The following is a 27,808-nucleotide window of genomic DNA, read 5'->3' as shown; positions in this document are numbered from 1 at the left end:
TTGTCACCTGGTCCCTTTGGTCCCTTGTCTCCTGGGCCATGTGGTCCCTTGTCTCCTGGTCCCTTTGGTCCCTTGTCTCCTGGTCCCTTTGGTCCCTTGTCTCCTGGTCCATGTGGTCCCTTGTCACCTGGTCCCTTTGGTCCCTTGTCACCTGGTCCATGTGGTCCCTTGTCTCCTGGTCCCTTTGGTCCCTTGTCTCCTGGTCCCTTGTCACCTGGTCCCTTTGGTCCCTTGTCACCTGGTCCATGTGGTCCCTTGTCTCCTGGTCCCTTTGGTCCCTTGTCTCCTGGTCCTTCTGGTCCCTTGTCACCTGGTCCCTTTGGTCCCTTGTCTCCTGGTCCCTTTGGTCCCTTGTCTCCTGGGCCATGTGGTCCCTTGTCTCCTGGTCCCTTTGGTCCCTTGTCTCCTGGTCCCTTTGGTCCCTTGTCTCCTGGTCCATGTGGTCCCTTGTCACCTGGTCCCTTTGGTCCCTTGTCACCTGGTCCATGTGGTCCCTTGTCTCCTGGTCCCTTTGGTCCCTTGTCTCCTGGTCCTTCTGGTCCCTTGTCTCCTGGTCCCTTTGGTCCCTTGTCTCCTGGTCCTTCTGGTCCCTTGTCACCTGGTCCCTTGTCTCCTGGTCCCTTTGGTCCCTTGTCTCCTGGTCCATGTGGTCCCTTGTCACCTGGTCCCTTTGGTCCCTTGTCTCCTGGTCCTTCTGGTCCTTTGTCACCTGGTCCCTTTGGTCCCTTGTCTCCTGGTCCCTTTGGTCCCTTGTCACCTGGTCCTACTGGTCCCTTGTCACCTGGTCCCTTTGGTCCCTTGTCTCCTGGTCCTTCTGGTCCCTTGTCACCTGGTCCCTTTGGTCCCTTGTCTCCTGGTCCCTTTGGTCCCTTGTCTCCTGGTCCTTCTGGTCCCTTGTCACCTGGTCCCTTTGGTCCCTTGTCTCCTGGTCCCTTTGGTCCCTTGTCTCCTGGTCCATGTGGTCCCTTGTCTCCTGGTCCCTTTGGTCCCTTGTCTCCTGGTCCTTCTGGTCCCTTGTCTCCTGGTCCCTTTGGTCCCTTGTCTCCTGGTCCTTCTGGTCCCTTGTCACCTGGTCCTACTGGTCCCTTGTCACCTGGTCCCTTTGGTCCCTTGTCTCCTGGTCCTTCTGGTCCCTTGTCACCTGGTCCCTTTGGTCCCTTGTCTCCTGGTCCCTTTGGTCCCTTGTCTCCTGGTCCTTCTGGTCCCTTGTCACCTGGTCCCTTTGGTCCCTTGTCTCCTGGTCCCTTTGGTCCCTTGTCTCCTGGTCCATGTGGTCCCTTGTCACCTGGTCCCTTTGGTCCCTTGTCTCCTGGTCCCTTTGGTCCCTTGTCTCCTGGTCCTTCTGGTCCCTTGTCACCTGGTCCCTTTGGTCCCTTGTCGCCTGGTCCTTCTGGTCCCTTGTCTCCTGGTCCCTTTGGTCCCTTGTCGCCTGGTCCTTCTGGTCCCTTGTCACCTGGTCCCTTTGGTCCCTTGTCTCCTGGTCCATGTGGTCCCTTGTCTCCTGGGCCATGTGGTCCCTTGTCTCCTGGTCCCTTTGGTCCCTTGTCGCCTGGTCCCTTTGGTCCCTTGTCACCTGGTCCTACTGGTCCCTTGTCTCCTGGTCCATGTGGTCCCTTGTCACCTGGTCCCTTTGGTCCCTTGTCACCTGGTCCATGTGGTCCCTTGTCTCCTGGTCCCTTTGGTCCCTTGTCTCCTGGTCCCTTGTCACCTGGTCCCTTTGGTCCCTTGTCACCTGGTCCATGTGGTCCCTTGTCTCCTGGTCCCTGTGGTCCCTTGTCTCCTGGTCCTTCTGGTCCCTTGTCACCTGGTCCCTTTGGTCCCTTGTCTCCTGGGCCATGTGGTCCCTTGTCTCCTGGTCCCTTTGGTCCCTTGTCTCCTGGTCCCTTTGGTCCCTTGTCTCCTGGTCCATGTGGTCCCTTGTCACCTGGTCCATGTGGTCCCTTGTCTCCTGGTCCCTTTGGTCCCTTGTCTCCTGGTCCCTTGTCACCTGGTCCCTTTGGTCCCTTGTCACCTGGTCCATGTGGTCCCTTGTCTCCTGGTCCCTTTGGTCCCTTGTCTCCTGGTCCTTCTGGTCCCTTGTCACCTGGTCCCTTTGGTCCCTTGTCTCCTGGTCCCTTTGGTCCCTTGTCTCCTGGGCCATGTGGTCCCTTGTCTCCTGGTCCCTTTGGTCCCTTGTCTCCTGGTCCCTTTGGTCCCTTGTCTCCTGGTCCATGTGGTCCCTTGTCACCTGGTCCCTTTGGTCCCTTGTCACCTGGTCCATGTGGTCCCTTGTCTCCTGGTCCCTTTGGTCCCTTGTCTCCTGGTCCTTCTGGTCCCTTGTCTCCTGGTCCCTTTGGTCCCTTGTCTCCTGGTCCTTCTGGTCCCTTGTCACCTGGTCCCTTGTCTCCTGGTCCCTTTGGTCCCTTGTCTCCTGGTCCATGTGGTCCCTTGTCACCTGGTCCCTTTGGTCCCTTGTCTCCTGGTCCTTCTGGTCCTTTGTCACCTGGTCCCTTTGGTCCCTTGTCTCCTGGTCCCTTTGGTCCCTTGTCACCTGGTCCTACTGGTCCCTTGTCACCTGGTCCCTTTGGTCCCTTGTCTCCTGGTCCTTCTGGTCCCTTGTCACCTGGTCCCTTTGGTCCCTTGTCTCCTGGTCCCTTTGGTCCCTTGTCTCCTGGTCCTTCTGGTCCCTTGTCACCTGGTCCCTTTGGTCCCTTGTCTCCTGGTCCCTTTGGTCCCTTGTCTCCTGGTCCATGTGGTCCCTTGTCTCCTGGTCCCTTTGGTCCCTTGTCTCCTGGTCCTTCTGGTCCCTTGTCTCCTGGTCCCTTTGGTCCCTTGTCTCCTGGTCCTTCTGGTCCCTTGTCACCTGGTCCCTTTGGTCCCTTGTCTCCTGGTCCCTTTGGTCCCTTGTCTCCTGGTCCATGTGGTCCCTTGTCACCTGGTCCCTTTGGTCCCTTTGGTCCCTTGTCACCTGGTCCATGTGGTCCCTTGTCTCCTGGTCCCTTTGGTCCCTTGTCTCCTGGTCCCTTTGGTCCCTTGTCTCCTGGTCCTTCTGGTCCCTTGTCTCCTGGTCCCTTTGGTCCCTTGTCTCCTGGGCCATGTGGTCCCTTGTCTCCTGGTCCCTTTGGTCCCTTGTCTCCTGGTCCTTCTGGTCCCTTGTCACCTGGTCCCTTTGGTCCCTTGTCTCCTGGTCCCTTTGGTCCCTTGTCTCCTGGTCCCTTTGGTCCCTTGTCGCCTGGTCCTTCTGGTCCCTCTTCTCCTGGTCCCTTTGGTCCCTTGTCTCCTGGTCCATGTGGTCCCTTGTCACCTGGTCCCTTTGGTCCCTTGTCTCCTGGTCCATGTGGTCCCTTGTCACCTGGTCCCTTTGGTCCCTTGTCGCCTGGTCCTTCTGGTCCCTTGTCACCTGGTCCCTTTGGTCCCTTGTCGCCTGGTCCTTCTGGTCCCTTGTCTCCTGGTCCCTTTGGTCCCTTGTCTCCTGGTCCCTTTGGTCCCTTGTCTCCTGGTCCTTCTGGTCCCTTGTCTCCTGGTCCCTTTGGTCCCTTGTCGCCTGGTCCCTTTGGTCCCTTGTCTCCTGGTACCTTTGGTCCCTTGTCGCCTGGTCCTTCTGGTCCCTTGTCTCCTGGTCCCTTTGGTCCCTTGTCACCTGGTCCATGTGGTCCCTTGAAGTGTTAGGAAAGGAAAAAAATTAGTCAAATTTTCAAAAATCATCTTCCCTTAAAAAACATCAGAAATAAATCAAACCCCATAAAAAGTACCGGTTATGTTAAGTTATGGTTAACGTTAGGCGGTGCAACTAAAATAAATGCTATTGGTATGCTTGTTTATACACTCGGCATCAAATAAATCGCACCTCCCGCGACAAGCACTTATCAAACGTATGCATCCCCACTTCCCACCAACGTTGGTACCATTTGAAAGCCTAGTTCTAAGCTTCATTTCATTAAAGGAAAGGTTTTTACCCCAAAAATGTGTCTTTACAAGGATCCAGAGTCACTTCTTCAAAAAATAGGTAGTCACGCTATAGCCATTTTTATGACTATAAAACTGTTAAGTTGGGATTAATCGCTATCCATCTGTTAATGAGGACACGTGAGATCTTTATTTGGTTTTATAACCATAAAAATTGGTCTAATTGATCCCAGAGGTGAGCCCAAAGTGAGGTCTATTTTCAAGTCACATTTATGGTATATGTTAATCACTTATTTAGAAATGAAATGTATTTTACCATGATTGTGTCAGAAGAAAATCCTTAAAGTTCGCGTCGCGGAAGGTGCGGTTTATTTGATGTTGAGTGTAAGAAAACTAGCGGCCGCCCGCGACTTCGTACGCATGGATCCCGTTTTATCCCCTTAGATTTTTTCCTGCTAACTCCCGTTCCCGTGGGAATTTTGCAATGAAAACACGTGTATATTAAATTATTTAGTGCGATGGCCAAGTCAATAATTTATGTAAAACGTTAAAGATTTCCTGGCCTGGACTTGGTATTACATGGATCTCACAACTTTTTACCGTAGAACAACTGAGTTGCGAGACTTGGTTTTTTTGACAAGTATTGTTTTTGATGGGATCTCATTTCTTTTTGTATTTTGTAGACAACAGTTATGTATCTAGAAAACTGGACCGAAATTGAAAAATTTTACTCGACTTGGCGGTTGCACTACCGTGCCCCCAAATATTTTAGTTTTTCCTTGATTCATACACCAAACACTACTTATATTCCAAATTTGAAGCTTCTAGGTCTGCTAGAAGTGCCTTAGAATTTTGATGATCGGTGAGTCAGTCAGTGAGTGACAAAATTAACAAAATTAAGAAACTTTGACCCTTTATAATTCTTAAACTACTGGTTCAAATTGAATGACATTTAAAATATACCGTGTCTTTACAATGCCTGCATAGCTAATGAAAATTCAGCCTTCTAGTTTTATCCACAACGAAGTTACAGGCGGTCGAAAATGGCCTGAATTGCTTCGAGAAAAGGATGGTAGGTACGGCCGTGCTCGACTTGGTGGGGGCACTGCCGTGCCCCCAGATAATACATGAGTTAAACAACTATTATTCAAACTATCTGATTTATCTTAACCGCTATAATTTTCCTTTAAAGTTCATAAAAAGCACTATTATTATGAATTTTCCCAGATTTTTCAAGCCAACAGTTTAGTTTTTAGAGGGGGGAGGGACGCCCTATTCGAACAAAAATTGGCACTTTAAACTTTAATATTTTGCAAACGGATCCCTAAATGGCAAAATAGTCTTAGAAACCCCTAAACCTCAGATCATAGAAGGGAATAGATGTGAAACGGGGGCGTGGCGCGTGTCTCCGCGATATGAACAGAAACGAACATCGGCCGCGTAGCTAGGTTAGTCGCGATTCAGTCGTACTAAGAAAATGTTCTCCGATATTTTGGATAATGCGTCGTTACGTGCAATAAAACAAGTGAAACAAAGAACTACAGGAACAATGGAGTCATTTACTACATGCAAGTATTGCAAATCCATTGGTATTTTGCTTATAAATAAAAAAAACTAAACATTTTTACGAACGAATTCAGTGCAGTAACAGTTACTGCGATATCGAAATCAGTGGTGATAAAAATTCTAACACACTTGTACATTGACGATTTAGTTAGCCAGAAAAACCTCACTTAATCTCACGTGGGGGAGAGGGGGGGTGTCGAGAAATATCACGTAATTTTTTTCCATAACAAACAGAGTAAATCCTCCGTCTGCATTTGTGAACACAGGCCCAGTTTTTAGATCCGCAGCTACCAATGCTTAAATATTAACAAAATGTAAACTAATACAGGGTGGCCCAGAAAGAAATTCAGTTTTGAAAATTCAAGGAAAAAAATTCTGTGTAATTTTGTAGAACTTTATTCATTACAATTCAAAGAAAATGAAATGGAATTTGTTATTAAATTACCTTTATTAAATTACATCGTCCAGGAGATTTCCTTGACGCTTACAATATTCGATCAACATCTAAATCTTGAAATGCGTTCGTTAGATTTACCTCGAAACTTATTTTCCATTTTTTGCCGAATGTTCAGCTTCAGTTGCTACATGGTTGTTGGATTATAAAAGTATACTCTATTCTTAAGGTAACACCACAAAAAGAAGTTTCTGGAGTGAGATCAGGACTTCCTGGTGGCCAGGAGATGTCACCCCTGCCTGAAATTATTTTTTTTGTGGGAACATGTCTTTTACCATCCAAATGCTCTCATTTGAAGTGTGACACGTAGCCCTATCTTGATGAAACCAAGTGCTATTGTCATAGCCTTGCGAATCTTGACACTTTGAAATCAAGAAGCCTTTCAGCATGCCAGTATAGCGCTCTCAAAAATTAATCATCCTTTCGATGCAACAAACCAATTAAGCAGGTGTGAAATCTCATTGCCACTAAGAAGCCCTTATCTCATTCCAGCAGACTTCTTTTTGTGGGGTTACGTTATGAGCAGTGTATACTCTAATAATCCAAAAACTCTGCAGCATTCATCCATCCTGAATCCATTTAGAGGTAACTCTAACGAGTTTTTCAAAATTTTTATGCATGTTGACTGAATGTTGTAAATGTCAAGGGAATCACATGTACGATCAAATTTAAAAAAGAAAGTAAATTTAAGAATAAACTGCATGAAATTTCCTTTAAATTGCAATAATGAAAATTCTACAAAAATGTACAGTTTTCGTTTCCTTAAATTTTCAAAAGTGAATTTTCTTCTGGGCCACCCTGTAGTTAAAAAATTATAATTAACTTTTTTAAAAAATAAAACCGACTTCAAATGCGTGAACACAAAAAAAATCTAAAAATTAAAAATATTGCGTATAAAAAAGTTCATCCCCAATTTTCCACCCTTGGGGGTGAAATATTTTCTTCAAATTCGCATGAAACCACCCTTTTGATAATACCTATTCAACAAAAAAATAATCGTTCAAATTGATTTATAATCGGCGGAGATATTGCGTATAAAAAAGTTCATCCCCAATTTTCCACCCTTGGGGGTTGTTTTTTCTATTATTAAATTTAAATTGGACCACCCTTGAGGTATTACCTATACGCCGAAAAAAGATTTGTTCAAATCGGTTCATAATTGGCGGAGTTATCGCGTAACAAACATAGAAAAAAAAAAAAAAAACATACGGGTCGAATTGAGAACCTCCTCCTTTTTTGAAGTCGGTTGAAAATTGTACTAAGTAAATGTTATTTTTTTTACGCAGGTCTGTTTTTTTTTAAATAAAAAATAGGCATTTTGGAGAATCTCACGTGAGATTAGGGGGTGGGGGAGGGTGTCTGGCAAAATCTCATGAAATCTCACCAAGGGGGGCGGGGGGGTTAAAAAATAGCCAAAATTGTCTCACGTAAATAATGGACGCCCCCTTATCTCTGTAGCAGACTACTTATACGATTGACAAAACGTCATTGACAAAACATTATTCAATGAAAATATTGTCCGAACCCTTAGTATTTATCTTCGACAAATACTTTAACACATTGTGAACCACTTTTCTTTCACGACTATAAAAAGTTTTTAGCAATTTAATTCACAAAATCAATTGCACACATTTAAAATAAAGTTTGTTTGTTTACACTTTGACAAAACGTCATTGTCAGTCGTTATTCAAGTGCGACAGAGATAACGCTCTACGAAACCGAAATTAGCCGATTGTCTCTTTCTAAAGGTCGATGTGCAATATTTATCGCCGGGTATTGATCAACTTGAAAAGGAATCAATGCCGTATCGTCTTTCGTTGCGGGGCAAGGCGTTTACGTAACGTTGCGGATAAGTTTACGTTGCAGTATGGAGTTTCATACAAAGAATACTGACCGCCTCGAGTTGATACGGTTACGATCCGTTTCCGGGTTGATAAGTGTGCTTCGTCCTTTACTGTTGTTAATAAAGCCAATTAATCTTCACAATAAATTAATTATAATTAATTATCATTACCTTGTCTCCTGGTCCATGTGGTCCCTTGTCTCCTGGTCCATGTGGTCCCTTGTCTCCTGGTCCATGTGGTCCCTTGTCGCCTGGTCCCTTTGGTCCCTTGTCGCCTGGTCCCTTGTCGCCTGGTCCCTTTGGTCCCTTGTCGCCTGGTCCCTTTGGTCCCTTGTCACATGGTGCCTTTGGTCCCTTGTCTCCTGGTCCCTTTGGTCCCTTGTCGCCTGGTCCTTCTGGTCCCTTGTCACCTGGTCCCTTTGGTCCCTTGTCTCCTGGTCCCTTTGGTCCCTTGTCTCCTGGTCCCTTTGGTCCCTTGTCTCCTGGTCCCTTTGGTCCCTTGTCACCTGGTCCTTCTGGTCCCTTGTCTCCTGGTCCCTTTGGTCCCTTGTCTCCTGGTCCCTTTGGTCCCTTGTCGCCTGGTCCCTTTGGTCCCTTGTCACCTGGTCCCTTTGGTCCCTTGTCGCCTGGTCCTTCTGGTCCCTTGTCTCCTGGTCCCTTTGGTCCCTTGTCTCCTGGTCCCTTGTCTCCTGGTCCCTTTGGTCCCTTGTCGCCTGGTCCTTCTGGTCCCTTGTCTCCTGGTCCCTTTGGTCCCTTGTCACCTGGTCCCTTTGGTCCCTTGTCGCCTGGTCCCTTTGGTCCCTTGTCGCCTGGTCCTTCTGGTCCCTTGTCTCCTGGTCCCTTTGGTCCCTTGTCTCCTGGTCCCTTTGGTCCCTTGTCTCCTGGTCCTACTGGTCCCTTGTCACCTGGTCCCTTTGGTCCCTTGTCTCCTGGTCCCTTTGGTCCCTTGTCTCCTGGTCCTACTGGTCCCTTGTCACCTGGTCCCTTTGGTCCCTTGTCTCCTGGTCCCTTTGGTCCCTTGTCTCCTGGTCCCTTTGGTCCCTTGTCTCCTGGTCCCTTTGGTCCCTTGTCGCCTGGTCCCTTTGGTCCCTTGTCACCTGGTCCCTTTGGTCCCTTGTCTCCTGGTCCCTTTGGTCCCTTGTCTCCTGGGCCATGTGGTCCCTTGTCTCCTGGTCCTTCTGGTCCCTTGTCTCCTGGTCCCTTTGGTCCCTTGTCTCCTGGTCCCTTTGGTCCCTTGTCTCCTGGTCCTACTGGTCCCTTGTCACCTGGTCCTTCTGGTCCCTTGTCACCTGGTCCCTTTGGTCCCTTGTCTCCTGGTCCATGTGGTCCCTTGTCTCCTGGTCCCTTTGGTCCCTTGTCTCCTGGTCCCTTTGGTCCCTTGTCTCCTGGTCCCTTTGGTCCCTTGTCGCCTGGTCCCTTTGGTCCCTTGTCTCCTGGTCCCTTTGGTCCCTTGTCACCTGGTCCCTTTGGTCCCTTGTCGCCTGGTCCATGTGGTCCCTTGTCTCCTGGTCCATGTGGTCCCTTGTCACCTGGTCCCTTTGGTCCCTTGTCTCCTGGTCCCTTTGGTCCCTTGTCGCCTGGTCCATGTGGTCCCTTGTCTCCTGGTCCATGTGGTCCCTTGTCACCTGGTCCCTTTGGTCCCTTGTCTCCTGGTCCTACTGGTCCCTTGTCACCTGGTCCCTTTGGTCCCTTGTCTCCTGGTCCCTTTGGTCCCTTGTCTCCTGGTCCTTCTGGTCCCTTGTCACCTGGTCCCTTTGGTCCCTTGTCTCCTGGTCCCTTTGGTCCCTTGTCGCCTGGTCCTTCTGGTCCCTTGTCTCCTGGTCCCTTTGGTCCCTTGTCTCCTGGTCCCTTTGGTCCCTTGTCGCCTGGTCCTTCTGGTCCCTTGTCTCCTGGTCCCTTTGGTCCCTTGTCGCCTGGTCCATGTGGTCCCTTGTCTCCTGGTCCATGTGGTCCCTTGTCACCTGGTCCCTTTGGTCCCTTGTCTCCTGGTCCTACTGGTCCCTTGTCACCTGGTCCCTTTGGTCCCTTGTCTCCTGGTCCCTTTGGTCCCTTGTCTCCTGGTCCTTCTGGTCCCTTGTCACCTGGTCCCTTTGGTCCCTTGTCTCCTGGTCCCTTTGGTCCCTTGTCTCCTGGTCCCTTTGGTCCCTTGTCACCTGGTCCATGTGGTCCCTTGTCTCCTGGTCCCTTTGGTCCCTTTTCTCCTGGTCCTACTGGTCCCTTGTCACCTGGTCCTTCTGGTCCCTTGTCACCTGGTCCCTTTGGTCCCTTGTCTCCTGGTCCATGTGGTCCCTTGTCTCCTGGTCCCTTTGGTCCCTTGTCTCCTGGTCCATGTGGTCCCTTGTCTCCTGGTCCCTTTGGTCCCTTGTCTCCTGGTCCCTTTGGTCCCTTGTCTCCTGGTCCCTTTGGTCCCTTGTCGCCTGGTCCCTTTGGTCCCTTGTCTCCTGGTCCCTTTGGTCCCTTGTCGCCTGGTCCATGTGGTCCCTTGTCACCTGGTCCCTTTGGTCCCTTGTCGCCTGGTCCATGTGGTCCCTTGTCACCTGGTCCCTTTGGTCCCTTGTCTCCTGGTCCCTTTGGTCCCTTGTCTCCTGGTCCCTTTGGTCCCTTGTCGCCTGGTCCCTTTGGTCCCTTGTCTCCTGGTCCCTTTGGTCCCTTGTCGCCTGGTCCATGTGGTCCCTTGTCACCTGGTCCCTTTGGTCCCTTGTCGCCTGGTCCATGTGGTCCCTTGTCACCTGGTCCCTTTGGTCCCTTGTCTCCTGGTCCCTTTGGTCCCTTGTCGCCTGGTCCATGTGGTCCCTTGTCACCTGGTCCCTTTGGTCCCTTGTCGCCTGGTCCATGTGGTCCCTTGTCACCTGGTCCCTTTGGTCCCTTGTCTCCTGGTCCTACTGGTCCCTTGTCACCAGGTCCCTTTGGTCCCTTGTCTCTTGGGCCATGTGGTCCCTTGTCTCCTGGTCCCTTTGGTCCCTTGTCGCCTGGTCCTTCTGGTCCCTTGTCTCCTGGTCCCTTTGGTCCCTTGTCTCCTGGTCCTTCTGGTCCCTTGTCTCCTGGTCCCTTTGGTCCCTTGTCGCCTGGTCCCTTTGGTCCCTTGTCTCCTGGTCCCTTTGGTCCCTTGTCTCCTGGTCCCTTTGGTCCCTTGTCGCCTGGTCCCTTTGGTCCCTTGTCTCCTGGTCCCTTTGGTCCCTTGTCACCTGGTCCTACTGGTCCCTTGTCACCTGGTCCCTTTGGTCCCTTGTCTCCTGGTCCCTTTGGTCCCTTGTCGCCTGGTCCATGTGGTCCCTTGTCACCTGGTCCCTTTGGTCCCTTGTCTCCTGGTCCCTTTGGTCCCTTGTCGCCTGGTCCATGTGGTCCCTTGTCACCTGGTCCCTTTGGTCCCTTGTCTCCTGGTCCTACTGGTCCCTTGTCACCAGGTCCCTTTGGTCCCTTGTCTCCTGGTCCCTTTGGTCCCTTGTCGCCTGGTCCTTCTGGTCCCTTGTCTCCTGGTCCCTTTGGTCCCTTGTCTCCTGGTCCTTCTGGTCCCTTGTCACCTGGTCCCTTTGGTCCCTTGTCTCCTGGTCCCTTTGGTCCCTTGTCGCCTGGTCCCTTTGGTCCCTTGTCTCCTGGTCCCTTTGGTCCCTTGTCTCCTGGTCCCTTTGGTCCCTTGTCGCCTGGTCCTTCTGGTCCCTTGTCTCCTGGTCCCTTTGGTCCCTTTGGTCCCTTGTCACCTGGTCCCTTTGGTCCCTTGTCTCCTGGTCCCTTTGGTCCCTTGTCGCCTGGTCCTTCTGGTCTCTTGTCACCTGGTCCCTTTGGTCCCTTGTCTCCTGGTCCATGTGGTCCCTTGTCACCTGGTCCCTTTGGTCCCTTGTCTCCTGGTCCCTTGTCTCCTGGTCCCTTTGGTCCCTTGTCTCCTGGTCCATGTGGTCCCTTGTCTCCTGGTCCTTCTGGTCCCTTGTCTCCTGGTCCCTTTGGTCCCTTGTCACCCGGTCCCTTTGGTCCCTTGTCTCCTGGTCCCTTTGGTCCCTTGTCACCCGGTCCCTTTGGTCCCTTGTCTCCTGGTCCTTCTGGTCCCTTGTCACCCGGTCCCTTTGGTCCCTTGTCTCCTGGTCCCTTTGGTCCCTTGTCTCCTGGTCCCTTTGGTCCCTTGTCACCTGGTCCCTTTGGTCCCTTGTCTCCTGGTCCCTTTGGTCCCTTGTCTCCTGGTCCCTTTGGTCCCTTGTCACCTGGTCCCTTTGGTCCCTTGTCTCCTGGTCCCTTTGGTCCCTTGTCACCTGGTCCCTTTGGTCCCTTGTCTCCTGGTCCCTTTGGTCCCTTGTCTCCTGGTCCATGTGGTCCCTTGTCTCCTGGTCCTTCTGGTCCCTTGTCTCCTGGTCCCTTTGGTCCCTTGTCACCCGGTCCCTTTGGTCCCTTGTCTCCTGGTCCTTCTGGTCCCTTGTCACCCGGTCCCTTTGGTCCCTTGTCTCCTGGTCCCTTTGGTCCCTTGTCACCCGGTCCCTTTGGTCCCTTGTCTCCTGGTCCCTTTGGTCCCTTGTCTCCTGGTCCCTTTGGTCCCTTGTCACCTGGTCCCTTTGGTCCCTTGTCACCTGGTCCTTTTGGTCCCTTGTCTCCTGGTCCATGTGGTCCCTTGTCTCCTGGTCCTTCTGGTCCCTTGTCACCCGGTCCCTTTGGTCCCTTGTCTCCTGGTCCCTTTGGTCCCTTGTCACCCGGTCCCTTTGGTCCCTTGTCTCCTGGTCCTTCTGGTCCCTTGTCACCCGGTCCCTTTGGTCCCTTGTCTCCTGGTCCCTTTGGTCCCTTGTCTCCTGGTCCCTTTGGTCCCTTGTCACCTGGTCCCTTTGGTCCCTTGTCTCCTGGTCCATGTGGTCCCTTGTCACCTGGTCCTACTGGTCCCTTGTCACCTGGTCCCTTTGGTCCCTTGTCTCCTGGTCCCTTTGGTCCCTTGTCTCCTGGTCCCTTTGGTCCCTTGTCACCCGGTCCCTTTGGTCCCTTGTCTCCTGGTCCTTCTGGTCCCTTGTCACCCGGTCCCTTTGGTCCCTTGTCTCCTGGTCCCTTTGGTCCCTTGTCTCCTGGTCCCTTTGGTCCCTTGTCACCTGGTCCCTTTGGTCCCTTGTGTCCTGGTCCCTTGTCGTCGTCATCATCATTAAAGTAATAATAATCATCTTCTTTTATGTAAGTACCTTGTGTATCATCAAAGTTTTTATCTGAAATCATAAAAAAGATTTGAGTATTAAAATCAAAAATCATAATCAAAATCAAAAAATATTTATTCAGTTTAGACCAAAAGTGGCACTTATGAACGTCAAAATATTATTATAGAAAATAATAAAAAAAGAGAAGGTAGCCCTAAGCCCCTTATTTATAATAGTTTATAATAGAATGGAATAGAGTAGCGTGGGACGTCTCACAAGGTGGACCGACGACCTCGTTACGGTAGCAGGAAGGCGCTGGATGCAGGCCGCTAGGCCTGGTCTGTGAGCACGTAGAATTTTGTTCAATGACCCCAAGCTACCCATCCTTATCGCTCGCGCGTAATTTTTATTGCTGTCGCGACTGTGCGACGGGCGCCCGCAGTGAGTGTGCGAGCGCGACAGCAACATAATTACGCGCGAGCGATAAGGATGGGTAGCTTGGGGTCATTGGACGAAATTCTACTTGCTCACAGACCGGGCTTTACCAACCGGGCGATGTGGAAGTCATTGGGGAAGACCTATGTTCAGCAGTGGACGTCCTGTGGCTGGAATGATGATGATGATGATGACGTCATACCTGTGCCGTGGCGGCCATGTTTCCTGGGGTGCCTTGGGTGATGGTGAGTGCTTGGGTGGGGTTTCCCTGGTTTCTTGGTCACAGGGGCCTTGGTCGTTGGTGCCTGAAAATAGTTAATGGTTAAAACTAAGACCCAGTTTTTTTATTCGTAGTTAAAATAACTAATTGTTAAATTTTGCTACTAATGGTTAAATATTAACAAAATGTAAACAAATAGTTAAAAAATGTACTAAAAGTCAAGCTAACCATTGTTCGAAAAACATTTTTTTCTGATATTTAACCACTTGTCATTTGACATGTGTCAAATTTGACTATTGTTTAATTTAACTACGAATCAAAAAATTGGTCCTTAGGCTGAGTTGCACCACCAAATTTTGACCAAATTCAAATTCAAATTTCATTTATTTGCATTAAATAGGGGATTTCACTTTGTGGGTGTTACATTTTGTCAGTTGTAGTACTTATGCCTATTTATTTAGGCATTTTAAATGTATTACATGCAAATTTTTACAATTTGGTCCTATATTAATTAATTAACATTATAATTTATTATACAGTGTGTTAGGTAAATGGGTATATGAGCCGACACTAGCCCATGTCAACATGGTCATATAAATGGTATGGTGAAGTCAGAAAATTGATATCATCATTTTAATTATTTTAATTTTCATACAAATCTGATTTATTAAATTTTATTTTGTATGAACATTTAAGGAGGGAAAGTACTCTTAATATTGTAGATAGAATTTTTTTCTCAAAGAAATCATTCCTTTATTTTTTTAAAGAAATAGAACTGCATTCAATGATTTCCAAAAATTTTGCTTGCCACACCCGGGATTAGATTAGAACCTACTAAAAACTGTTAAAAATTACAGCCTGTATTTTTATTACATCGATCGTTAGGGTTAAGCAAAAGGATGAAATCTCTCTAACATACTTGATAAATCAAATGAAAGGAAAACCATGAAATCTTAAAAAAATATATTTTAATTATATTACACAAAATTGTATGGTATGCTAGTGAATTTTGGAAACAAAATCGGAAATCTTTGAACAGTTCTCTTTCTTGTCAAAAATAAAGGAATGTTTTCTTTCAGTAAAATTTCTATCTACTTTCCCTCCTGTGGCATTTCAAAATTCCAACCTGTATACAAAATAACTATGAACAGATTTTCGCATAACATACCTGAGTAGTGGTGGGTGCTTCCGTTGTAGAGGTGAAGGTGGCGGCCTTAGGTTTCTTCTGCTTAATGTGCTCTATGGCCGACACGATAGCTGTGAAAACACGCTTTAGTTATACCCTCATTTCTTTCAACTCGCACAGAATGTTGCGTTATCTTAAAATGGAATCAGAATCTCCACTAACGCCCGTATTTACAAACGATGCTTGCTTAAGTGAAGCAGCAAATCGAACGCACATAAAACTAAAAAAAACTCATAAAACTATTTTTTTTAAAAAGCACTTTTACACGTCTTAGTATTAACCATACCACTGCTTCAGGACAACAAATGGGCCAGTGCTGAGAAGAAGCAGCGCAAGAAACTCAGACACTATTTAATTGTCAGCCTCTTTTTCAGCGTTGAATAGAGCTGTGTGATTGGTTCGTTTGTCGCACTGTGAGACCTCATAGTAATGTTTGTGAATACGGGCGTAAGGCCGGTTTGCCTTATTCTATCCCAATCCAAATCCGTCCTCCTTTCTGTCAAATATTCTGTTTTCGATTAAATATCCATAATTATCGATGTGTTTACACTTAAATGTTAAAAAAAATAGGCTTACAACAATATAGAATGTAAAAACATCGAAAATCATAGATATTTTGAACAAAACCATTGAATTTTGATGGATGGATTAGGATTGATACAGTTAGTCATTTATTTTGTTTTCTATGTATAATAAGTATGTATTTAAAAAAAAAAAGTATTAAGTGTGTTTATATCCGTTGTCTAGTACCCATAGTACAAGCTTTGCTTAGTTTGGGACTAGAGGCGCAGTGTAAAATGTCCAAGGATATTTATTTATTATTTATTTATTTACTCTAAAAACTGATTTTTCAATCATCAAATAACTTTAAACTGAAATAAAAATTCGTGAGTTATTGTGTAAACTGTAAGATGTCAATATAAATGGATTTTTAGAACGTTAACTTACTTTTCTGTCCGGTAGCTCGCTTCACTCTCTTCAACGCTGTGATGAAATCTGGAAAAATATTAAATATAAATAAAAGTTTACAGTAAGCATACGTCCGCTCGCGGCAAAGGTTGTAGCGTGAGTAACTCCCACCCTTTCAGAGAGCAAGGCGCTCTTTAAACTATCTTCTACCCGCAAACTCAGTCTTTATTTAAATCAAAATCATAAATACACTGATAAAAAATAGTATTTAAAAATATGATAATACTTACCATTGCACTCGGTATATTCCTCAATTACGGTGATACATTCCTCGAAGACTGAAAAAGAAAATTAATAATTAAATTAGTTAGATTTAAAAACAACTTAAAGGAACCCTAAGCACAATGCTTTTTATTTAAATTTTATTTCGGATTTTTTCAAGTTTGGAAAGTTTGCAAGAGATCTCCTGTGTAGCTAGGATCTACAGCTTGACCGCCAATAACCCAACCAGTGAAGGCCAAGTTTGTCCCGGGGAAAGTTAAACTGTTTTTTAGAATGTCACTTACAGAATCGTTTGCTGATGGTTATGATGATTTCGAAGAACTTGATGATATCTGCGAAGGAATTTCAAAATTAATAATGTTGTAAATAAAAATACAAAGCCAAACATACCTACAATTAACAATCAAGACACAACTTTTTTAACACACTTCAATAAAATAGCTATAAATTGATTAATACATACCCATTTCAATGATCGTATAGATGATTTCCAATGAATGCATGAAATCTGAAACAAAAAGAAATAATAAGTCACAACGCGGCTAGGAAAAAATATTTTTTGAAAATATTCTTTGGCCTATTTTAAAGGCAACCTAACCTTACTACATATAAAAACTCATTTATCTTTGTAAAAGGCTTTTAAAAAGCACTTTTACACGTCCCAGTATTAACCCTACCACTGCTTCAGGACAATAAATGGGCCAGTGCTGAGAAGAAGCAGCGCAAGAAACTCAGTCACTATTGTCAGCCTCCTTTTCAAGGGTAAAACAAAAAATAAAGGTAGGTATCGAACTTATAAATTAGTACGCACGTTTCGCATTGGTGATTTTCACGAACTTCTGGGCAGCAGAACTGAAGCTGGTCGAATTAGTGATCCTTATGATAGTTTCGATGAAGATGATGATTTCCACCTTCGTGAACTTATACACGCGTCTGCAGAACTCGAAGATGTCTGGAAAAAAATGGGGATTAGAAGAAACGTTTATTACAAAGGATATCTCACAAAGATACATAAAGATAGTAGTATTCCCACTTCTCGTTCCCACTGCTGCAACTCCTGTGTAGCCAGGATCTACAGCTTGACCGCCAATAACCCGACCAGTGAAGGTCAAGTTTGTCCCGGGGAAAGTTAAACTGTCATTGGACCCGCAGCGAAATTAAGCAGAAGAACATAGGAGTTCGAAGTTAAGGTTCGACTTCCCTTCGCAAAGCGGATGACAGGTGAAAACAAAGGTTTAAGTAACCTAATGGAGATAATGGTAGCTCTAAGTAAAATACAATAAGAAATAAATAAAAGGTAAACAAAAGTGCTACCTTCTTGCAATGTAGGTAGTAATGCCCATTGCAATGGGACTCAGCATATGCCGTGATTAGAAATCGTTTATTGCTAATCAAATTATTTTAACGCTATCGTCAATCGCTTCAGAGTTACTTGGGCTTGTGTCTAGAATATGACTTCAAGATATTAATATTTAACGGTATTTAACCTAATTTATATAGAAATTCTGAATAGAAAATACTCACCGATAGTTTGAGTAACCTTGCGAATGATTTCCCAGGCTTGTTGCACCGCTGAAAATGGTAAAAAAATGTTAGATAACCATATAATTTTAATACACGATAAAAGTAATTAACGTAAGTGCGCCTATTAACGACCCCCCAAAATTTGTATTCTATTACCGCCCTATTTTTCTTTCTTTCATAAAAGACATAATAACAGGTTCCAGAAAACACGTTACCTAAAAAATATCTAGATATGTTTATTGACTATCAAATTAATTAAAGTTTGTGTTCGTAAATAACCAGTAAACGAAGTTATTTGATATTAAATGGGACGCGCCCGCAACGGATGCACTTTTCATACTGACGCGCTCCCAGCTACTTAAGGTGCACCTTGTTATTAATTAGCGATTTTAACACATTTAAAATGAGTATACCAACATGTTTTTGCATAACAATATTATTTCGTACTTTAGTTTCCTTAATAAACCCTCAATATAGCCCTCTCGCTGTATTTTTGTGGCTTAAATACAATTTTAAATAAGGGCGGTAATAGAAACACTTTCAATAATTTGGTTCCTAATAACGACCCATGGCGTTGTTAGAATTTTGATAACGTTTTTTTATTTTAGTGTTTATATCTTTAATTACGTATTTAACCTCCATTTTGTTATCTTAATCGATTCATAAGAATATTTCACATAATTAAATCAATTAACGCCATACGTTAATTGTCATAGGTTTGGCATAAAACTGCAATGAACATTAAAGAATATCTCTAATAATGTATGACAATAGATTTTGTAAAAACCTGTTTAATTATAATTAGTACCTATTTGATATAAAATAAAACCTAATAAATATGATACTTCACTGATCATGTCTTCATTAACGTAGATATTTTAGCTGGTTACTATTTCTTTTTACGGTCGCTAATAGAATAAAGTAATATTCATACTTAATTCTATTACTGCCTCATAACTATAACGCCAACTGCGAAGACTTATAAGCCTGTATTTTGTATATAACTAACATTTATGACATGACACCAAACGTGACAAGACACCAATGCGTTATCACAACTACTATGTAACTTTTTAAGATCTTTTGAATAATAAAAAAATAATTTAAAATAATTATACAGACAGTGTCCAATTGTCCATAGTTTAAATTAAAATACACAATTACACACAATTAAAATCAATCAAAAACTAATTAAAAATTATAGTCAAATAAAAAATAAAATATTAAATGAAAATTAAATTTTATTAAAACGCAAATACAGTTTAAATAATGACCCCCACTACTCACTAGAACACCGGGTACCGCGTAATCAAGTATAATAGAGGAATTTATTATTCTACTATTTCTGCTTGATTATTTATTTATTTTCGAGAAGCGTGCCTTTTCTCTTTTAATAATAAAAAAAAATAACTTAAAAAAAAATAACAAATTTAACTAAAACTAAAAGCAAAACAAATTTAACTTGAAAAAATCAAGTGGTTCCCGAGCCTTTGAGCGGGAATCGAACCCGTGCCTCTTGGAATATACCCAATTGAAGAGCAATATTCTTAGCGGTCGGTAATAGAAACAGAAAAAACGTTAATAGAAACACACCTCGTCTATAGGTCGGTAATAGAAACAACTGCTTTTTCAGATTAAATTGCTATTTATTAATTATTGTGTGATTGTATACTCATTGTTACTACTTGAATTCAAAGATTACTTCATCATTGTTATAAATAAATTAAAGTGTCTTTTCTATCACCACGTCTTATATCTAATTTTCTAACGTTTATCCGAAGTCAGCTTAAACTGGCGGTAATAGGCGCATTTACGTTACATTGACATCCCGTTTTAGCAGGAACTGTTTTTGCAGGATCCAATTATTAGTATTAACGTGTTTTAAAATTAACATCCTGTTTGCAGTGTCCTCCAAAAAACCGATCCGTTCGAACGAAACGTGCCCTAAAGGTGGTAGCACATTTATCAACCCGGAAAGGGACCGTAACCGTATCAATTCGAGGCGATCAGTATTCTTTGTATGAAACTCCATTCCATACTGCAACGCACACTTATCCGCACCGTAAACGCCTCGCCTCGCGGTTGACAGCGCGCGAAGGCGATGACAGCGCGCGAAATGCGATGACAGCTCGCGAAAGGCGATGACAGCTCGCAAAAAGAAATACGATGATGATCCCTTTCCGAGTTGAATGTCTGCTATGACCTTAAGTCTAACTTACATTTGGTTCCAGTGTAAGAGATGAGCTTCTTGAAGAAGTCGATGATGTCTTCGTGGCCCGTCTTTATCCTGATTTTCTCCAGAATATCCAGCATGGTGGTATCTGTAACAAAATCAAATCAAAAATTTATCAATTTGACCAGTATTTAGGCACGAAACACCTAGAATACAGCCTGGGCATTAGACTGATGCAATAGCAAATAGGAAAGTTTTTTTTTAACTTTTGTTATGGTCAATATGAAGCAAACGAATCCAAACATAATGATGTTGTGTCGTTTTACACACGCATGCAAAATTTCCGGGTACAGGACTATTCCCACCTCTCGTTCCCACCGCTGCAACTCCTGTGTAGCCAGGATCTACAGCTTGACCACCAACAACCCAACCAGTGAAGGTCAAGTTTGTCCCGGGGGAAAGTTAAACTGTCATTGGACCCGCAACGAAATTAATCAGACGAACATAGGAGTTCGTAGTTAAGGTTCGACTTCCTTCCAGTGCAAAGCTTCTAACAGCCTTCCAAAACTTCTAAGCTTACCCTTATCACTGGAGAGTCCCTTGATGACGGTGTTGCAGTCTTCAAGGTTTTTCGTTTGGGTGATGTCAAGGAGTGACGTCAGGAAGAAGATGGCGTCGCGGCGCTTGCTCACTTTGTTGATCCTGGCGATCACAGCGACGATATCTGGAAAAAGGTTTTCGTTAGCTGTGTTTATAAGGATGTACCTTGCTTTTAGCTCAGGTTCGGTTTCCACCAAAGCGAAGAGCTGAAGAGGTGTGTTTGGATAACCAATCAATCAATCACATAATAATCGCAAACCAGTCGAAGAATGGTCGAAAAGCCTTTTGTAAAAAAGTTTTTTGAAGTTCTCTAAAATAAAGGGTTTAATCGTGATTTGGAATGGATAAAGGTTTTTGAATAGATTACAAAGTAGATTCAAAACTGATTTTGAAAATGTTTGTTATTATAGTTGACTTAGTGATACCACCACTCGTATATATAAATATATCATATATATACACATACTGTCAATCTTGAAGAGGCGTTTGAACAGTGCTTGCACTTGCCGAAGGTTGGCGCGGCCAGTGATCTTGTATAACGACTCCACGATGATTCGGAGACCTGGAGAAAAACACACATTAATCTTTTGTATCAGCAGCATATATCAAGCGCCGCAAGTGGAACTGTATCGGCCACACTCTCTGAAGGGACCCCGATCACATCTCCAAGCAGGCTCTGGATTGGAACCCCAGGAAAACGCAAACGTGGTCGCCCCAAGCAAACTTGGCGGCGCACTGGCGAAGAAAGAATCGGTAAGACTTGGAGCGAGATCAAACGCGAAGCTCAAGACCGAACGCGATGGAGGACTGTTGTGGATGCCCTCTGTCAAGCCAAGGGAACATATTAGGACCTTTCAAGTAAGCCAATCTTCTGTAGCAGTTCTATAGGCTACTTATACAGCTGAAGTGGCGAACTTCAGACCGCCTACGTTCATTCAGAATTATTAATATTGTAGGATTACAATGGTTGTCATTGTAAATTTTTAATTTCGGTAGTTTCGGAAAGAATGAAAGTACAGAACTTTAATAGTAGTATAGATAGTTTCATCCACTCGGCCGCGCCCCAGCAATGTTTGGTCTCGGTCGCGCGGGGTGCGGGGAGTGTGGTCCGAGCAATCCGTAAGGCATTACTGTAGTGTGCGTGTGCACTCATGGATCATTTAGCGTGTACCGATGACACTCAAACATTAGCGGAAGAATGGTGGGGCGCGTCTTCGTGGATGAAAGTAATGATCTATATAATTTGATATTTTATGTTCATAATTTAAGTACAACTTACTCGTCCTGCTGATTTCTTGGGTGAGGTCTTCTATCGCGTACTTCAATTCTGAAAAGAAAATATAAAAGTAATCATTAGGCGTTTAAATCATTACGTTTAAATACGTTTAAATCATTACATTTAAATCATACGTTTAAATCATTACACTCTATGTCTCTATGGTTGGAAATGGAAGAATAAGGAGTTCGAAAAAATATTGTCGTGCCTGCAGTGGAGACTAAAGGACGAAGCACACTTATCAACCCGGAAACGGATCGTAACCGTATCAACTCGAGGCGGTTATTAGTCTTTGTATGAAACTCCATACTGCAACGCTCACATCTGCACCATAACGTAAACGCCTCGCTCGCAAATGGCGATACAGTGTTGATCCCTTTCCGAGTAGATTTATAAGTTTTCTTTCTGCGATCTGGTGAAGGTCGCGGGAGGTGCCTGGATGCGAGCGGCGCAGGACCGGTCTTTGTGGAAATCCCTAGGTTAGCCTTTGTCCAGCAGTGGACGTCTTTCGGGTAAAACGAACGAACGAACGAAGTTTGCCTTAGTGTGCTTCGTCCTTAAATGCCTCCCCAACCCGTCTGGCCAGCGTGGGGAGTGTAAGTCAAATCCTCCATTTGCCTCCGGTATTAGAGTCGTGCTCCTGCAGTGGAGACAAAATGATCTGAGGGCCTAGTGCGAGTTTACAGCAAACACGCTCACTAGTGAGTGCGTCAAAAAATGACATTGTATGACGGACTGTACAGCGCCCCTAGCGGGAAACGTTCAAAAACTAAAATTTTCATACATTTTTGATTTTTTTTATGCAGATATTTGACCACAGTCGCAACTGATGTTAAGTGGGATGCAGTCTAGGATGGTACATATCTGCCCTGTAAGTGCCTATTCGCTCTCGCCTTGAAAATGCCCGGATTTTTTATGTAAACTCACACTCAGCCTACTGATGATGTTGTTCTTAAATGACTTGATGATGAAGGATACTTACGTTTCTGTCCAGTGGCTTGCTTCATCAAGAGGATGCTCTTGGCGAAACTGTCCGTCCTTAGAATCTGGTTAAAGATCTTGATAGCTTCTCCGATCTCTGCAAGTTGTTCATCAAACATTAATTTACTATTGTGTTAAACTTTCATGGTCGCTAAGACCCAGAACACACGGTGAAACGCAACTGCAACGAAACTGCAACTTCTAGTTACTTTTGAGTTGCATCTAAGTTTCAGCCATAGATTCCGTTGAGAGACCACACATGACGCGACCTGTTTGAAACCGATTTGTACTGGTCAAACTGGTCGCGTCATGTGTGGTCTCTCAACGGAATCTATGGCAAAAACTTAGATGCAACTCAAAATTTGCAGTTTCGTTGCAGTTGCGTTTCATCGTGTGCTCTGGGCCTAAGTCACTAACTGAATAATTATTAATTACGGGATTGCTAACATGTACCTACCATAATTTCGAGTCTCCGTCATTTCGGCACTGTTGCAAGCGCCATGATCACGGGGTAACTTACTAATTTACTATCTAAAAACCATCACCACCATCTCTATAGTCGTTTCATCCACGAAGACGCACCCCACCAATGTTTGGTCTCGGTCGCGCGGGGTGCGGGGAGTGTGGTCCGAGCAATCCGTAAGGCATTACTGTAGTGTGCGTGTGCACTCATGGATCATTTAACGTGTACCGATAACACTCAAACATTAGCGGAAGAATGGTGGGGCGCGTCTTTGGGGATGAAACGATCTATACCTACTTGCGTAAGTATGCAGTCTATGCAGTCGAAAGTTACTTAACTTACAATGTAAAGGCTTATTAATAAGGGTTATTAATGATTAATTTTATTTATGGGGTGATTAAAAATGCATTTATTAAAAGATTTATTGCTAAAAATTAAATGAAATTGTAATTTTTTTATTTAAATTAATTTACCCGAGGCCCTTGTGCAGGTAACCATGGTGTCGAATGTGCCTTTCATGTCTGAAATAAAACGAATATGGCGTTATTGCTAATAAGGGACGAAGCACACTTATCAACCCGAAAACGGATCAGTTTTTACTCTTTTGTGGGTTATGTATAGCCTGGGTTGAGGATTCCGGGTGAAGCTCGCTTCCACCTTCACCTGATCATCACTTTCTATCAGGTGAGATGCAGGCCAAGAGCCTCCTCGTTGTGGATAAAAAATACTCACTTAGTAAAGTAACTACTGCTATGTGCCCTGCCCATTGCCACTTCAGCTTGCTAATCTATCGGGCTATGTCAGCGACTTCAGTTCGTTTACGGATCTCCTCATTTCTGATTCGTTCTCGTAAAGAAACATCGAGCAATGGGGCCATGAGGCAGCATGGTTCTGGAGTGGAAGCAGCTTGGGTCCACCCACCCACAAGGTGGGCCGATGACCTCATAAAGGTAGCAGGAAGGCGCTGGATGCAGGCCGCTACCAACCGGGCGATGCGGAAACCATTGGGAGATATGTTCAGCAGTGGATGTCCTGTGGCTGAAATGATGATGATGATGAAAGTAACTTACCAACTTCGTCCATCAAGTTGGCCAATACTTCAGGGAATTCCGAAGGGCCGACGCCTCCCGTCAGTTTGTCCACTTGGCTCCTCAGACCGGCCACTCCTGACAAAAATATCACAACACATTATAAAAAAACTCATGAAAAAATATTTTAGCAAATAGGCTTTTAAAAAGCTCTTTAAAGGCCTATTCAGACCTAAGCGGTATTCGCTACCGTCTGCGGCAGAGAAAACCCAGTGGGTATGCGGTAATAATACTGTTCAGACCTAAGCGGTATTCGCTACCGTCTGCCATGTACCTCTACCCACAGCGGCAGCGAATATCGCTCAGGTTTGAATAGGCCTTTACACGTCCAAATAATAACCCTACCACTGCTTCGGGATAATAAATAGGCCAGTGCTGAGAAGAAGCAGCGCAAGAAACTCAGTCACTATTTTCAGCATCTATAACTACTAAGTAAAATGTGAAAAAAAAATAGGGTGAAGACCCCTTTTGTAGCCACTGTGCCATTTTTGGCTACTAAGTTTAATTTACGATCAAAAATACTGTAAAATTAAAAAATCATCAATATAGTTACAACAGGAGATTAATATAAAAATACACTACGAAAATACATTTTTGTAATCTCATTTAGATACTTAAAAAAATAAAATGTTTAAAAAACAGTGCAAAAAATTAAGATTTCTAAAACGTAACTTGCTTTTAAGTAATTAGTAATATAAACATTTTTAAGAAGAAATCTAATTTGGTTTCGAAATAAATAAAATTAAAAACGTTACCTTTACCACCTTTGTGGTGGCCGATGTGCTTGAAGAAGTCGGCGATTTGGTGGCTATCTGCAAGATAAATTAATGATCATTATTTATTTATTTATTTAATGAGCAACATAATAAGCTTACAGAAAACCCGAAGCGCTTACATGTTTAGTCACCACATCGGTTACAATAAAATTATAAGTCAAAAAATTACACAAATTAACAATAATATCATTAATAAAATAATGTGTTATCATTTTTATACAGCGCAGTTAGTCCTAAACGCAAAGCAACGATTAAAAACAAAAACATGTGGAGAAAAAACTGTAACTAGTTAAGTTTGTGGGCGGGGCATCCATGGCCCTTACATTTATTTAATTAACAAAAATCATATTTCTTACATTACAAGTTACCCCAATGCGATAGAATATTTTATTAGTTATTATGTTAAATAGAAAGCCTGTGGATAAATAAATCTTATTGATATGGAAAGCTACAACACGCGTGGGGTAGAAACCAAAGTCGTACGCCCCACGAAAGCCCCGCGAATTCCCCGCAACAGTGTGCACTTGCCTTTGTCTCCGGAAATGAGCTGCAGTATTTCAAACATGCCGTCGAAGTCCGCGTGTCCTGTGAGCTTCTTGATTACATTGAAAGCCTTTGTTACATCTGAAAACAATCAAATCAAAAATATTTATTCATTTTTGACCAGAATTTTGGCACTTATGAATGTCAAAAATGGAAACGAGCCCTTAACAACCCTTGGGGGTTCATAGCAAACGTTGTGATAGGGATAGAGACATGAGATTTTTGGTTTTACAAAGGTAATACGTTAGAGAATAACAAACACAAAATAATAAAAATTACCTGTAATAGGGGAATTAATTGGAAAAATTTATCAAATAATCAAAAAAACAAATTATACAGGGTGTTAGGTAAATGGGTAGGTATATGAGCCAACACTAGCCCATGTTAACATAATATGCATATAAATGGTATGGTGAAGTCAGAAAATTGATATATCATCATTTTAATTTTTTTAATTTTTATACAAAATAAATTTTATAAAGTCCGATTGAATGAAAATTAAAATAATTAAAATGATGATATCAATTTTCTGACTTCAACATACCATTTAAATGCCCATGTTGTGTCGGCTCATATACCCATTTACCTAACACCCTGTATAACTTTTCCCAAAAAAAAAACTCGAACCTAATATGAATAAAATACACAAAAAAATACTCACCCTTTTCCCCGGTTATGGTCTGTGCGATGTCTATCAAGACTTGGACATCTGAAATTATAATAGAAAATATGATTAACTGCCCATTTTTCGGGTAAAAATGTTAAATTGCATCCCTACATTGCAGGGACAGACAGACAGGTTAAGGTCGAAGCACACTTATCACCCCGGAAATAGATTATAACCGTATCAACTCGGGGCAGTCAGTATTCCGTGTATAAAACTCCGTACTGTAACAGACGGTGAAACGCAACTGCAACGATACTGCAACTTTGTGATGATTCTGATGAAGGAAACTGAAAATGAAAGTTGAAGACGCTATGGCAGAAACTTAGATGTAACTCAAAAGTAACTAGCAGTTGCAGTTTCGTTGCAGTTGCGTTTCACCGTCTGTTCTGGGTCTAACTTACACTTCCGCTGCGTAACGTAACGCAACGTAAGTTGCCTCATGGTTGACAGCGCAGCGAAAGGCGATACGGTGTTTATCCCTTTCCGAGTTGATAAGTAATGTCTATGACCTTAAATGACCCGATGATGATGATGATGATGATGATGATAAAGAAACTCACTTACGGGACTATTCCCACCTCTCGTTCCCACCACTGCAACTCCTGTGTAGCCAGGATCTACAGCTTGACCGCCACAAAAACCCAACCAATGAAGGTCAAGTTTGTCCCGGGGGAAAGTTAAACTGTCATTGGACCTTGGATTCCAAATTAAGGTTCGACGAAACTTACTTGTGGAGCCTTCCATCTGCTCCAAAAACTCCGTAACGAACTCCATAGACCTGGATCCACGGAATTTCCTGATGAACTCGTGGCATTGCTGGCGGCTGGTGAAGCGAGCAAAATTCTGGATGTAGTCCATGGCCTCATCCTCATCTGTAAAGAAAAACAATTATTAATGCAACGCCTTCTTCTATTCTTTGACCTTAGCAAGGCATTCGATCGAGTTGACCACAAAATCCTCCTCGTCAAATGCGAAAAATATGGCATTAGAGGACCTGCGCTCAACTGGATCAGGAGTTACCTTGCAGACAGAACGCAGTGCGTACAGGTCACAAAAATTAATCAGAGTAACGAGGCGATTGACTATAGGTCATCCTTTCAACAAAATAAATTGGGCATTCCTCAGGGAAGCGTCCTATTCTATTCTATTCTATTTATTAAAAACTCAGTAAAACTCATTTATTTCTGTAAGTAGGCTTTAAAAAAGCACTTTTACTATTCGCTTGACCTGTGGTTGACCACCCAGCATTAAGGGCCCTCGCCCACGGCATCGCTACTAACGCGCGTTAGTCGCATTTGCAACGCACTAGAAAGTGACGCCAACGCGCTACTAACGCGCTACAGTCAGACAAAAAGTCGCCGTGGGCGAGAGCCCTAAGTCCGCCATTGTTAATTATTTCTATGTGCAAGTTTCAATAAATAAGTTCATTCATTTTGAAAAATATTAGCTGTCTGTGCCCGCGGCTAAGTAGGTACGCGTGAAAATAGTGTATATTTTATCCGTTTTTGCAAGATTTTTCATAAATGCTCCGCTCCTACTGGTCGTAGCATGATGCAGAAATCTTTGAATGCTGTTCTCTTTGTTTTCAAAAATAAAGGAATGTTTTATTTGAGGATTTTTTTTATCTACAGTATTATCAGTACTTTCCCTTCAGGTGGCATCACAAAATTCCACCCTGTATAATTCTTATGGCTAAGTCCATATTTTTTATTTTAAACTTAATTTCAAGGACATTATTTACGTTTATAACTTTATTCTCATTTTCTTATTTTTCTAGAAATAAATCTACAAAAAAGCTCGTTCCTAGTGAAATCCGTTTCCGTTATAAAAATTTATGAATT

The 27,808-nt window shown here is 43.9% G+C and overlaps 1 protein-coding gene across 1 annotated transcript in view; it reads right to left on the bottom strand.

Moving 5' to 3' along the window:
* Window positions 1-27,808, bottom strand: part of LOC135085181 (hornerin-like) — a 49,003-nt gene that overhangs the window by 3,530 nt on the left and 17,665 nt on the right. The window contains exons 8-33 of the mRNA XM_063979934.1: window positions 26,696-26,839; window positions 25,962-26,009; window positions 25,286-25,381; window positions 24,737-24,793; window positions 23,964-24,059; window positions 23,367-23,414; window positions 22,432-22,527; window positions 21,453-21,500; window positions 20,640-20,735; window positions 20,154-20,297; window positions 19,620-19,721; window positions 17,401-17,448; window positions 16,688-16,828; window positions 16,340-16,384; window positions 16,161-16,208; window positions 15,885-15,932; window positions 15,634-15,681; window positions 14,668-14,756; window positions 13,482-13,584; window positions 11,942-12,916; window positions 7,920-11,677; window positions 3,284-3,635; window positions 2,948-3,115; window positions 1,805-2,890; window positions 1,070-1,405; window positions 8-997 (exon numbers count right to left, since the gene is read on the bottom strand). Of these exons, the coding sequence (XP_063836004.1) occupies window positions 8-997; window positions 1,070-1,405; window positions 1,805-2,890; window positions 2,948-3,115; window positions 3,284-3,635; window positions 7,920-11,677; window positions 11,942-12,916; window positions 13,482-13,584; window positions 14,668-14,756; window positions 15,634-15,681; window positions 15,885-15,932; window positions 16,161-16,208; window positions 16,340-16,384; window positions 16,688-16,828; window positions 17,401-17,448; window positions 19,620-19,721; window positions 20,154-20,297; window positions 20,640-20,735; window positions 21,453-21,500; window positions 22,432-22,527; window positions 23,367-23,414; window positions 23,964-24,059; window positions 24,737-24,793; window positions 25,286-25,381; window positions 25,962-26,009; window positions 26,696-26,839 (9,210 nt within the window). The remainder of the gene's footprint in view (window positions 1-7; window positions 998-1,069; window positions 1,406-1,804; window positions 2,891-2,947; window positions 3,116-3,283; window positions 3,636-7,919; window positions 11,678-11,941; window positions 12,917-13,481; window positions 13,585-14,667; window positions 14,757-15,633; window positions 15,682-15,884; window positions 15,933-16,160; window positions 16,209-16,339; window positions 16,385-16,687; window positions 16,829-17,400; window positions 17,449-19,619; window positions 19,722-20,153; window positions 20,298-20,639; window positions 20,736-21,452; window positions 21,501-22,431; window positions 22,528-23,366; window positions 23,415-23,963; window positions 24,060-24,736; window positions 24,794-25,285; window positions 25,382-25,961; window positions 26,010-26,695; window positions 26,840-27,808) is intronic.

Source organism: Ostrinia nubilalis, chromosome 28 (genome assembly GCF_963855985.1).
Source record: "Ostrinia nubilalis chromosome 28, ilOstNubi1.1, whole genome shotgun sequence".
In the NCBI taxonomy this organism is placed as follows: Eukaryota; Metazoa; Arthropoda; class Insecta; order Lepidoptera; family Crambidae; genus Ostrinia; species Ostrinia nubilalis.
Note: the sequence above shows the minus strand (reverse complement) of the source record. Positions and strands in the feature narration are given on the sequence as shown.